Source organism: Diachasma alloeum, unplaced genomic scaffold (genome assembly GCF_001412515.2).
Source record: "Diachasma alloeum isolate Michigan unplaced genomic scaffold, Dall2.0 Dall_scaffold_00648, whole genome shotgun sequence".
Lineage (NCBI taxonomy): Eukaryota > Metazoa > Arthropoda > Insecta > Hymenoptera > Braconidae > Diachasma > Diachasma alloeum.
Genome location: NW_021680780.1, coordinates 493,544 through 507,520, shown reverse-complemented (window position 1 = coordinate 507,520; position 13,977 = coordinate 493,544). Strand labels below are relative to the sequence as shown.

At 37.8% G+C, this 13,977-nt stretch overlaps 1 protein-coding gene across 5 annotated transcripts in view; it reads right to left on the bottom strand.

Moving 5' to 3' along the window:
* Positions 1-77: 77 nt before the first annotated feature.
* LOC107043924 (hexokinase type 2) overlaps positions 78-13,977 on the bottom strand; it is a 21,821-nt gene continuing 7,921 nt past the window's right edge. For 3 of the 5 annotated variants that reach the window (XM_015265626.1, XM_015265623.1, XM_015265627.2), the window contains exons 2-7: positions 3,594-3,756; positions 2,697-3,052; positions 2,502-2,601; positions 1,987-2,341; positions 1,639-1,909; positions 78-1,332 (exon numbers count right to left, since the gene is read on the bottom strand). In XM_015265626.1, the coding sequence (XP_015121112.1) occupies positions 1,255-1,332; positions 1,639-1,909; positions 1,987-2,341; positions 2,502-2,601; positions 2,697-3,052; positions 3,594-3,756 (1,323 nt within the window). In that variant the 3' untranslated portion in view covers positions 78-1,254. Of the gene's footprint in view, positions 1,333-1,638; positions 1,910-1,986; positions 2,342-2,501; positions 2,602-2,696; positions 3,053-3,593; positions 3,757-7,459; positions 7,710-7,806; positions 7,930-13,977 lie in introns of those variants that run through there. The other 2 variants (XM_015265624.1, XM_015265625.1) reach the window with 2 other exon arrangements.

Here is a 13,977-nt window from a genome sequence, read left to right as displayed (position 1 = left end):
ATCAAATAAATTTTCCAGCTCAAAGAATGTCTCTCTGTGAGGAACATTTCCAGAGTGAAGAATTAAATAAATTCATATTTCACGATATTTTTTTATTCAAAAATTTTCAATATAACAACGATTAATTTCATCTGTGAATAGTAATACCAACGAATTTACTCACCCGTTTTAATCCCCTCAGACGCCTCAGCATGGTATCATTGAAATACAACTCAATAAATTTAAAAATGAATAGTCAACAAATAAAGCAAGATTTTTCTTTTGTCCAAGATACGTTTTATAGTATGGAAGGTAACAAGACTATTTTAGCCGTAACAACAGGCATTTTCTTTATGTCTCAAGAAGACTTCTCCTCTATAACCGTAACGTATTACTATTTACTCAGTGTCACTGGTAAGTTCGTTATCAAACTCTTGATAATGAATTTGTCTTTGATGACATAAAGGTATGTCGATATGAGACATGATTGTTCTTCCATTTTCATTCGTTGATCGCAATGTGAGTTTAAAGCCTAAAATAACTCTACTTTTTTTTTACTCATCTTGTCCTAATGTTTATTTCGTTTAATTTATGCGGATTTAATAACGATACAAATAATTTATAAATCGTCCCAAGTGTCGGTTTCTTTGTTTTCATCATCTGTTTCGCATTGAATAAATAATTAGTTTCATCCAATTGTTGTTAACATCACTGCTGTTGATTTTTCTCCCTCTTACAGTCACATTTGCACACATACTCACAGGATAATCATAAAATACTCTCACCCACTCATCGCCCATTCGTCATTTTCGGATTTTACGACAGTTATTTTGTTATTTTCATAGACAAACTATTGAAATTATTACAAAATGAAATTAAGTTAACCGGGGTATAACGACTATTTCCTCTGTATTACAATGGTTTTTTCGTTTTTAATATCCACTTTGACATCGTTTTGTCCTTTCAGAATTACCCAGGATTGAGAATAAAATCATAACAATTTTTCGCTTCTCATTTCCCCTGAATATCGACCAGACTAGTATTCCTAATTCACGTCAGCCAACGACCTAGGCTATTATTAAATCTATTCAAGATTTTGTATTAATATTTAAATCAATGATCTCATATCTTTGTGCTCTATTTACAAGTAGTCTGACAAACAAAGTACTTCATCTTAAGTTTCACTTTTTTTCAGTTTTTCCTCTTCTTTCGATCGTATTAATTTACATCTAAAAATTCAATTAATTATCAAATTGTTGATTAATCGGTGAATCTTCACCGCTTTTGTGCAGCTACTGCTGCAACCAGCGCTGCACCACGACCACTTCCGTCCTCCGACAGCATCAAATCGAACTGGGAATTTAAAATCAAAATGATTAGTGAAACAAGTCGAATTAATTATTTCAATTCTGTTATCTTGGATGTGTCAACACCGCCTATTCAATTTTTATTTTATTCTATTTTTGCAATGAAGTCATCAATCAGTTAAAAAGCATCTTCATATGGTACTTCTTGTGACTCTGATTTTGCTTCATAAAATGGTTCTTCATAAAAAAAATTCCCAAAAACATGTTTCTTAAAAATTAATCTCTTCTTGCTTAACCACATCCTTTCGAAATTTCGTTGATAAAAGATTTTTTTTAATGGAAATAAGCATACCTTGTACTTCTGTAGTTGGCTAATTTTCTCAGTCATAAGATCATGAAAATGTGGATGAAATCTGTAGACTGAACCGTCAATACCAACAGTAACATTGTCCTCACTAATTTTAACAAGTAAACAAGCGATACCAGCGCTCGCCAAATGTGCAGCTCTCCTAGACACAACTGAACACACGTATCTAACATTTTCACAGTCTTGATCAGATGGATTACGTATACCCAATTCCGCCAAAACCTCCCGGCAATTTGTGTATTTACCCTTGGGATCTCTGCAAAGCCAGAAAAAAACACTCGTTATCGTTCGTCGTTTTTTTAACGCTCCATAACTCAATCTTATGCAACTCACGCTTCAATCTCCGAGACATATTTAGTGAAGAATTTTCCTCGTGTCTTCAGATCCACTGGACACTTGCCACCGAACAACAATCCATTGTCAACGAGTTTTTCGAGCACGAGTCTAGCTAATTCACCCATGTACATTCCTGATATCATTTTCTCGAATATCTGTTTGTTGGGATTTATCGAATTTCTGTCGATTGCCTGATCGTACTCAGTCACCACGAAATCCAGGGTGCCACACTCTCCAAATGCACCCCATTCTGTATTGACCAGCATATTTGGCTTATCGGGATTGTAGTTGCCAGGAACTGCACACTCTGTGTTCTCTGTTTTTTCCACGTAACATGCATTACTGCCAGTTCCTGGAAGGAGATTAAAATGATTTCATGAAGCAATTTGAGATGTTTTTCCCTGCCTCAAGATATCAAAGGAAATAGTGCAATCTTAGAGACAAAGATATGTATCGGAAAATTGTTGATGAATTTAATAATCATAGGTGAAATAAAATTCTTTCAAACATACCAACAATAAGGCCAATCCGACATCCTGGTTTTTTCCACGCACATGACATTAATGTTCCTGTTGTATCATTCAATATGGCGCAGACGTCAATTTTTACATCCTTCAAAATTTCAGAGAACAATAAAATGCTTGAAATATTCGAAAATAGGTTGAATGCAACGAAAAGTTGTGCTAGATTTTAATCGAGGCACTTACATTCCTTCTGGCAATGGCCTCCTCCAGTAGTCTGACGACATCCTCGTTGACGACCCCACTGCAGTCAAAGCCCTTGGTCCACCTCACGAGATATCCCTCAGTCAATCCAACCTGAGTCAGTGGAAAGCTGAATGTAAATCCAAGAGGCAGTATCTCATTCTCCAACTCCAGGTCCTTCACGAAGAGGGCAAGACACTGGGCTATGTGATCAAACAGTTGGGTACCAGTTCCCAGCATGAGACTCTGTGGGATTGCGTAGATTTTGCTCTGCATGTCGAAATTGTGGCCGTCCAGGGTGATGAGGAGAACTCGGAAGTTCGTACCACCCAGATCCAGTGCCAGGAAATTACCCTTTTCTGAATAAAATAAAAAACGACGTGAAAATTAAATTTGTATTTTACAATTTGTTTTGGAGATTTCACCATCAGGAAAGAAGTTTTAATTGAATTTTCTGTTTTTCATGAATTCAAGGATATTTATTACGAAATTGTGCAGGCGCTTTATCGAAATAAAATGGAATAGATTATGCAAAATATAATGTGTGTCAAACTTTTTTTTATTTTATCATTTTATCCAATAAAAAAATACAACCAAATTTCAGGGAAGCTACGAGAATAACGAGATACGTCCATCCAAATTTTGAAATTTTATAAATAATTTTTTTTTTTATTATTCAATTTCCGCAATGAATTCAAAAATTCCAGATGTCATAGAATTATCAATTATAATCTGCCATGGAAAACCCAATTATCCTCAATTTCCCAGCTGAATGAGAGATTTCATGAACGATTTGACCTTAAACTGAATTCAAATGCAACTATTGCTTAATTGTCAAAAAATTTCCAACAGCCTAGTGGGCATGTAATGAATAAATAATGAATAACAAGGGATAATTACCTGTTCCATTAGGTAAATCCTGAACATAAGTCGTGAAACACTTAACGATGGCCTCCTCATGTGTCTCCTTAGCTAAACCTCGATTAATTTCATGGGTCAATCGCTGCATAACCAGCCTGAGCTGTTCGTCCGAGAGAACGAGACCCTTGCAGGCATCTTTGATCTGTAAATATTTGAAACAATATCTCAATGACATTGAACGACCTTTCCTCAATCTCATGTCAGTTTACGAGCCAATCATTGAGTTGTAAACCAACAGGCACGTGACAAGTGCACTGCAATAAATTCATTACACACATTTCTCTTTAATCCTAAATGTCAAAGGATTTTAGTGCAATATATCGACAATAAAGTTGGTCAACATCCATCGAGCTTATCTACAAATGCCTCAACTCATTAATCATCCGGTGTTTCTTATCTTTACAGTCGTTCGAATACCCTTATCTTTATGTGTACAATAGAAATTGGGGTACGAATGTTCAACTCGTGTCTAAAGTATCGGGAAAATGGTGCGGAGGAGAAAAATGCGGAGCAAAAAACGTTCGACTGGTCAAGGGAATTTGCTACAATGAATCATTGCCCCCATATTTCTGCGCTTTTTTTCTCTTCGTTCGGATGTAGTACGAGGAAAAAATGTTATTGATTCAAATAAGTAATTGAGGATTGATAAAATTACGATTCAAATTGAGGACATTCATACGGAGATAAAAATCTTGCAAATTACCACTGAATTCAAGGAATTCGATAGCTCATTGACTATCGTTTAAACAGTCTCCGTCATTCATTCATACAAACAAAATAAAAAAAAACAATTCGAATGATGTTGATTATGCAAATGCGGTCATTATGGATCTGCAGATGACACTTGACTCACTTAAACCCGCAGAAACTACTGGAAACAAGTAAAAATACGTTTGAATTTCTCCTCCCACATGTGAGTATACAATCGAATGATAATATCTATTAATTCTCCATTCAAAATGTGAATCATTCGTTGGCGAGGGGACTCCGCTGATTCTGGTAGCGTAAATACTCACTCGCGTCTATTTATTTAGGTACTCGCAATTAGAACATTCGCGCTATGTAGGTCGGCTGGCGCCTCGTGACTGGGATCAATAGAACTTCAGAACTCGCTAGAGACGATCATAATCACGGACTAATGAATTAATTCCAAATGTGGCATTCATTTGCATCAAATCGTTCCATCATCTAATAGGAGTTCGATCTAGATATTTCATTTTCTGATCATCTAATTTCGTCGCGTTGATTATATCTCCGATACTTGTGCTTTTACGTTTCAGTGAGGGATTTTTCTTCAGGCGGATCATTGGCTTCGGCTGCACTGTTAAAAATTTTCGTCTGAATTTTTCGTGCCAAATTCTGGAAATTTTTATCGTGTGCAAGTTCCACTGAAATTTCAGAAAATCTTGTCATTGAAAAATCAAAAATTCCATTGATTTTATGTTAAAAGGATCTCGAAATCAATAAAATAATTGATTTTTCAGTTCAATTATTCTGTGAAAATTCAGAAAAATCAGGAAAAAATTGAAAATTCATGTCATTCTGTTTCCGAATATTCATCTTCCACTGAAAACTCATTAATTTCCGTGAATTTTACTTAACACTTGAAATTTTATAACCATTTTTTCTCCAAATCCCATTCAATGCCACTCTCATGAGATTTACTGTAATTTTTTCCATGAAATTTCAAAAAAATTCTAACAGTGTATTAACAAATATATTTATAGAAATATATGGGGATTAAATGAGCAGGGATTGTGTCATTCAATAAATTTGGATAGCTACTTCCGCACTCATTTTTCTCGAACCAAAGACGGCCGCGAGACAGCGAAAACGAGAAGAATACTATTTAAACTTCTGACTAAAATTCCGGTCTTTTTTTAAACTCCGGAAAGGGCTTCATTCCTCCCGCAGGCAGCAACGTACTTAAGTTAGACATACGGCTGTTCTGGTAATTGACGATATCATGTTTAATACGAGAAAAATTTCATTAATTGAAACAACAAGATGATTTCATCTTAAATGAGAGGGCAAAATAATTCAATTCTAGTCATCAGTTCTCATAAAATGGGGTTTCGTAATATCTCAGAGGGTAAAGAAACGGGCCATTGTTTATTGAAATTTCAGTATTTTTCCAATGAAACGACTCGAAAAACTCAATTTCCTCGACTTGTGAACCCGAAAAAAAATGTTTTTCATTAAAGAAAAAGTTTTCTCGTCGTTATTATATGCACCCCCTCTTATTCCAATTTCCCGCGCTCAGTATTTGAAACCGGATGTTCGCGAACCGGAATAATGAATATAGATCTGGCTGAATGACGTCACAGACACACCCGCCGAGCGTCCAATGGGGGGAGAGCCGTTGGATATATGAATGGGTAGCAAAAATGAAATCTCCTCGTCGTTGCCGACGAATGCATAATGTCCCTCGGCCCACGCGCATCGGCGATGTAGTCTGCCGCTCCAGTCGGGATAAAATAAGTCGAGTAAAAGCCGACGGGGACCTTTTTCATGTCAATTGAAACGCGTGCGCACACACGCGACTTGATTAAAGGCCCACGCGCCTGTCAATTCCGAGGGAAGGTACACGTGGACATTCGAAAACGTTGATTTTTGGATTGTGAATACAGCTGGACATTTATTACATGCGATTGAAGCCAATGTAAACATCGGATCAAACAGCCATTCGTATTTTCTTGGGCAGTGGAGTCGGAAATAATTTGAGAGAATTCAGGAGCGAAGCGGTAAACCGGGTTAAGTCGATTTTAACTGTTGGTCAGTTTTTGACGAATATCTCGGAATCTAAAAGAGATACAAAAATTGTTGTCATAACCTTTTTTGTAGAGCCAACTGAGGGTTACAAAAAAGGTCATGAGCAAAATTTTGCTATCTCTCTTAGATTCCGAGATATTCATCAAAAAATGGCCAAAAGGAAAAATCGACTTAACCCGGTTTACCGCTTCGCTACTGAATTCGACGACGGGTTTTCGAAATTATGGGGAGGGGGTGGGTGTCAGATCACAGGGCAGAGTACAGAGGTTCTAATTTCGGTGCGACATGTATGAAGCATTTGTGTAAACTTGTTGTAACATTGATAAAGTGATTCTATGGAGATTGAAATATTATCTGTAGAAATTCCTAACTGTTGAGGTCATTGACATTTTGGGAAAGAAAATTCAGCAGCGAAAGGGTAAACCGGGTTAAGTCGATTTTGACTTTTCGCCAGTTTTTGATGAATATCTCGGAATCTAAGAGAGATAGCAAAATAATGGAATTCTGTTACGTCATTCTGATGATTTTCAAGTGGAATTCGAAACTTGCGTGTATAACAAAATGAGGGGAAAATGTTGGTCAATATTTTCTTCACGACAATTCCGTTATCTCGGATGAGAACTAAACCGCTTTACTCTTCGCGGCTGAATTCCTGAAACGAAAGTTCAAATTCCGCAAAAACTGACCGATTTTCCGCAAAAAAAATCATTCCAGAATTCCAAAAAATTTTTTCTTCAATTGACTCTGAAGTCTTCCACCAACGTGCGACACACCGAGCCAGTAAAAAAAGGTTCACATGCTCCTGAGCACTCGGGTTATTTCGTTTTCGTAACAGAACGCCGAGTACCGATGCCCTCGTGACGTATGCGAGAGCGGATCGATGAGTCGGCCGCCGGCAGGCCTCGTGCCTGCTACGTAATAATTAATAATCGTATTGGTGTTAGTGCGAAGAACTGAGGCACAAACAAATCGCCCGCAGGAATAACAATGCTCCAAGGGCTCATTAGGGCGCCGCTCAACCCAACCCCAGTCGCCCTTCAATTCAATTTTCCCCGGAAAATTCCAGCTCTCACCTCTGGTTTCAGGAGGCTGTCGGCGTAAGTCAGTGATGTCTTCATTTCTCTCTTCATGTGGAGTAGAAAAATTCAGGGAAATCCTCCGGCAAACCTTGACTAACCACCACTGACACTGGATTACCTCACAGTTTAGTCAACTGCGCGAGACGCAGAATAGATATATCAACTTTTTTCAAGTTTCCGAGCGAATTCACTCGCTCGAACGAACCCGATAACTATAGCACGAGTCCAGCTCGTTCGATAACTGCTAGAAACGCGGAAGAAGAAATTATTCAGAAATTATTCAGTGAAAAATAATCCCGTCACCGCAATTATTGAATGATCGTCAGTTAATTGTCCAGTACCTGATAACAATTATCGATACTGCGATCTGTGAATGAATTTTAGTCTAGTTCCAGTGTGACTCGATAACTGTCTGGATGGAGAAGCCACGAGTAGCTCGAGTTTTATATCGCGACTGCGGTGCTGGAGGCGCCTCTACACGCGCCCACCTCCAGCTCTCGCTCGGTTCCGCTCTCCCCCACGTCGTGCTCGGCGAGGGGGGAATTCTCCTCGGTGGGGGTATAACCGTACTCCACCTAGTGCGGTTGCTCCGAAAAGTATAGACTCCGGGAGCAATCGCTCCGATTTTTTAGCAACAAATGGTGAGCACATTCGCGGGATGGAAGCGGATTGAGGGATTGGGGGGGCTCCAGCCTCCCTGGAGACGATTTTTCATGCCGAATGGAAGATTCTTTTGAGGGGTTTCTCGAGGGCGAAGGCAGGACGCGGCCTATACTTTCCGGATGCGGATCACTCTCACGACCGCTTCCCCTCCTCCGTGAAACGTGGCTCTGCGTCTCTGTTGCACTCGTACTCTCGCGGCGGCTTCTTCAACAGCGCGAGTTATCGCGCCAATGAGTGCGCCGACTCCGTGGAGGCTCGTCCAACGTTTCAAGGGCGAATAAGGACGGGGTGGCGAGGGGTGTGGGTACCACTGGGATTTTCATCCCTGCAGCGGGAAAATTGGAATTGGATTACGTCATTCTGTTGGTTTACATTTTTCGGATTTTATTATTTTTTTAATGAAAAATTGAGGAGAAAATGTTGGACGCGTATGAATTATTTCGATGGATGACGGAATTTTATGGATTATGGGGTTTTACAATTTCAGCATTATCAATCGCAATGAATAGGTTTCTTGAATTTTTTGGAATTCCAAAAAATTAACAATGGGTTTTTCAGAGAATTTTCTGGTTGAGGTTTGGAGAGATTTAGGAAATTTTAATGAAATAGATTTTTATGTCGCCTGTGAAGAGCCGACTTCGGGCCGGTGGACGGAGGCTCGTCCACCGTTTCAAGGGCGAATGAGGTCGCGGTGAGTGAGTGAGTGAGTAGGTTTTAGGTTTTCAATTGTTTATCACTAATTGTTGATGAAAAATCGGAGCAACCGCACGGGATGGAGTACCGGTATACTACCCTCAAGAAAATTCCTCCTTCGCCCTGCACTACGTGGAGGAGTTCTCGTTCACAGTTTCAAGGGCGAAGAAGGTCGGAATGTCAGTGGGCGTGAGTACAGCTGGGATTTTCTTCCCTACAGCGGCAAAACTGGAATCATGTTACGTCATTCTGACGATTTTTATCTCTGGGGTTTGATTTTTTTATATTTCTTAATTTCGATGGATAATGAAAAATTAAGGAGTCATGGGGGACTGAAAATTTCTGCATTATGACGTTATAATGCACAGGTTTCGCAAATTTTTTTGACTTCCTGATTTTTCGTGATTCAAAAAAAAAATGTGTCTAGTGTTTTTTATAATTTTTTTAAATTTGAGGGTGGCAGTGGTTTTTTGGAAATTTTGATGGAATAAATTTTTGGGAGGATAATATAGGCTGAATAAGTCTATGAGACACTTAAGGCATGAAATAAGGTCATGCGCTGAGAAAAAATGCAGGAATTTATGTTGAAATATGAGGAAATACAGATAATATGGGATTCTGTTTGTCTCCAATGTTCACACAAAGATAAAAAATAGGGGATTCACAATTTCGACCAGTCACCCCTGTGAGTTTAGGAGATAATGAATCCGTGACAGAGCTAAACTAATGACTATCGCTACATTTGAATGTTAGTATTCTTCTTGATTTCATAATTTAAAAAAATGTACTCCTGAACTTCGAATAAAAGAATGAAATGTTGAGTGAAAGATGGGGAATTTTCATGAAATATCGGGGGAGTAGTCTATTTATGGGAAACTTAAGGCATGGAATAAGTTCGTGCACTGAAAAAAACAGAAGAATTTAGATAAAAGTGTAATTTAGGTAAAATGGGACTCTATGTGTCATCAATGGTCATACATGAATGAATTTAGTGGAATTACATTAGTGATTAGTCGCCCCTGTGAGTTCACGAGATAATGAGAAGTGATAGCAATCGATGCACTACCGGTACACTTGAATTTTTTTTTTCAATTTTTGATTACACTTGATAGTAGTGTTGGGTAACTATCACCGAGGTCAAGGAAGATAGTCAAAGCTTTTATTGAGCCCTGCAAGAAGGTCGTGCCCCGGAGAAAAATAGATAAACGTAAGAATTTGCTGCAATAAAAATACCACTCGAGTGTATTCATCACCAATTTTATGGAAAAAATTGAAGCGTGGTGTTATTCCATCGGAAATCAATGAAAAAAAATAACAGTTCACGTATGTGGAAATGCTACAAAAAGGGACATGGAGAATGGCTCTAATCATTCGAGAAATGAAGAGTTTTCGATGAATATTTATCACGGAAAATAGAACACATAGGGAAATTTGATGGCGATCTTAAAAATTCATCATTTAAAAAACCGTTAAAATTCGATAGAATTTCTTAGAGAAAGCGCTCATTTTTTCTACGAATTTTTTTCTACCTAACCACGGAATAGTGAATTCATTAAGTTTGAGATATAAAAACTGACTGAAAGAGCGCCCATTCAAAAAGAATAATTGAGTTCTAAAAATATTTTTTGAATGATGACGCCAAAGAATATTTTTAAAACTAAATTTACTTTAAAAAACGTTCAAAATTCAACAGAATCTCTTCTGTTGGGAAAACACTAGGTTTTTAATGAATTTTTTTCTACATCGAAACACGAGATGCAAAAAGTTGCATCATCAATTCTGAGATATTCCGCAAATCTCAATCCTCACTGATATCGTTTTATCTCATCGTTAAACACTCCACTGGGGGCTGTAAAATTTTCATTTTTCTCAGAAGGAAAAAATGACGCGACTCATGGAATAATCCATTCGTTGATTTTGGGACATAAAAACTGACTGAAAGAGTGTCCATTCAAAGAGAATAATTGAGTTCTAAAAATATTCTTTGAATGGTGACGACACAGGGGTTTCAAACAGTTGCATCAAGCTACAAGCCAATATCACGCAACGTGGAAACACCGTTTCCAAGGGTGACGCAAGGATCCTTTGCCTTTCAGTCAACAGTAATAGAAGCTAAAACGCCATTGGCCGAGGTATCAAGGGGCTCGTCCACAGGGTCGATCCTTCACGATGCGCTACGTCACACTAAACTTCCGTATGCAATGCGATAGTGCAGTGACGACCTTCTTTCCCTTCTACGTTCCTAGCGCCTCAGACATCTGCGCTGGAGTTTTCCCCACAAAAATTCTGGAAAAATCCCACTTCCGCTGATGTTTCCCCACACCATTAATTAATTCAAATGTTAATAATTGAAACGATTATTTGTTCGTTCCAAAATTGTCAATTTAGAAAGGAAAAAGCGGCCAAGAGATCCCATTTCTCCCTTATTCGGTTATTTCCCTCTTTGTCGGGAATTCCAACAGAAAATACGGAGTTGCAGGTCAAAATTCTTCGCAGTGACTACCCGAGGCGAACGATGCCATTGTCTCGTTGATCCTTTAACATCTGTGCTTAAGATCAATAACGATTCACGACCTGAATACTCCGGTCGTTCCTCTATCGCTGTTCATCAACGTTGTCCCCATTGTTGGCTAGGGTTAACTCCCAGTGCACCGCTGGGACTTGTGCATTTTTCAGTTGAAAATTATTTGGGTTGAGACCCAGAGAAACAGAAGAAAAAAATTAGATCATCTCCAATAAATTTATCGGATCCAGTCATTTCCGGTCTTCTCAGCCCCAATTTTTTCCAGCACTGCATCACAACATGTCTCTATTTTTTTTTTTTCTCTGTGAAGTAATCCGAACAGTATTTCACCCAGTATTTCACCCAGAAAACGATAGAATCATCGTGGAAGACGAGGGAAATGATATCTAATCATTTTACAAGTTGACTGATAGTAATGAGGAAGTCTAGTAGGAATCAACCCAGAAATTCTCACCTCACCCCTGACCCTCGGTCCAAGTCCAATTACGATTTAAAAACGCCCTTATCATAGCACAAGATTGAATGTCAATGAGACTCATATCTGATTTATTAGTCATATTGAGACATTTTTCGAAGTAATATATTTCTCGGTTATTCTCGATAAGATTGAATGTGATCCCGGGTCTTCCTGGAGAATCAAAGTTCGATAAACGGAGTCATAAATCATGTGCAGAAACGACTCTCTCTCTCTCTCTCTCTCTGCACTTTACTATTATCTATCAATCAACGTAGCAATGAGATACCAATATTTGTCGAAAACATGCATGACGGCTATATGAATTAAAATGTATGCACGCGCGTGCTACTCCTGGGTCTGATGCAATCGAATATGGAATATGCATCAGGCGATCTGGATCTGGCGTAAAGGAACCAGAAATATCACTTCAAATGAATCCATGACGACAAAACAGAAAAGTCAAAAATGAAAATATTTCTCAAAATTTCTGAGATTTTTTTCTACTGGAGATTTTTTTTCGATTCCATAATTTTGTAAAGCTTAAATCACGGAGACAGGATTGATAATACACGCGTTTTAATGAATGCAAATCTTGCGTTCATTGAAACGCTTGATCAAAAATCACTTCGTGATTTTGTGTAATTTACACTTTTACCCAAAGAATTCTTCAAGAAAAAAAAATCATTTTTTGTTCTAAATTATTCTCCCAATCAATGAAAAAACGTGGAATTCTCGATTTCATCCAGTCCGAGTTTCAATAAAAAAAATCGAGTCCGAGTGGCTCATGAAAATCGAGATAACGCTCATAACACGAGCGTGTCAGCAAAAACGAACTAACGAGGAAGAAAAAAATGCCTTCGGAAGACAACAAACAACGCGTTTTCTTCTCTTGTCAATTCTTTCGCGATTGATGAAAAATTCCGTCGGTGATTCCGCGCAGTTCGAATGGCTCAATAAAATCGCAATATCGCGATGACAAATCCCAACGCACACCTACGTGAACAGATCCCTTCCTGATAGTGACTATCTCTCTCCCTCAATAAATTAGAATAAAGTTTTCTCACTCGAGAATTGCATTACATACACAATCACTATTCAACGTTGGAGTTCACAGAGTCATGTTACGGCGGATCGCAGTTGCTGTTCAGTTATGTAACTGGTATTTCTCCGTCTTAGAAGCAATGAAAAATGAAAACTTCAGATAGAGAATAAACCTGATAGAGGAAATGTACAATGCTAATGTCGAAAGAATGCGTGTGTGTGGATTATTGGTGAGTACGTGTGTACGAATTGTCATGAGGCAATGCATACATTTAAATATCACTGATTGTGAGTTGTTGAAATTCAGAAATAGATTTACGTCAATGGTGACGCTCTATTCCCCTGTATTAGGGCTGCGGGGCACTCTCACTTTGCGATCATGTGTGACCAATCGCGAAATAATGCGTAATTTTTTCGCATCACTAAGAGATATTGCAATTTTTCACTTTTTCAGCCGCGAAGCGGTAAAACGATTCATGGCGACTTAGCTCTTAGCTGAGTTCCTGAGGAATTCGAGGAATTCCTCTGAATCTGAGAGAGATAACGAAATTTTCGTACAGACTTTTTTTAGTGCGAATTCAGAGCAACAAAAAAGGTAACAAAAATCTTGATATCTTCCTTAGATTTCGAGATAGTCTTATAGAATATAAAACAGAATATAGATAGAATATAGAATACAATTTTTATAAAGTTTATATAAATATAAATATTATATAAATTTTATAGCTCTATACTGGGCAGTCTAAAATGTTCGGAATTCATTCGGTTTTTTCTCTCGAGAAGGAGATCCGATCAATTAGCCCCTCTATTATAGATATTCCAAATTTTTATTTTTTTACTCATTGAAGTAGTTTTGAAGAAAATTGCGAGCTAATAAAAAACATTTGCTAGTTAGTATTTGTTTAAAATAAATTTTTGAAAAATCACCCCTGAAAAAAAAGGCGTTATCCCCCTTATTTCATTATTTCCAAAAAATTTTATCACCAATCGGTAGCAAATTGTTTGAAGATTTTTGCGAGTTAAGAAAAAATCGTCAATGCNTATCCGATCAATTATTATTATAGATATTCCAAATTTTTATTTTTTTCCTCATTGAAGTAGTTTTGAAAAAAATTGCGAGCTAATAAAAAACAT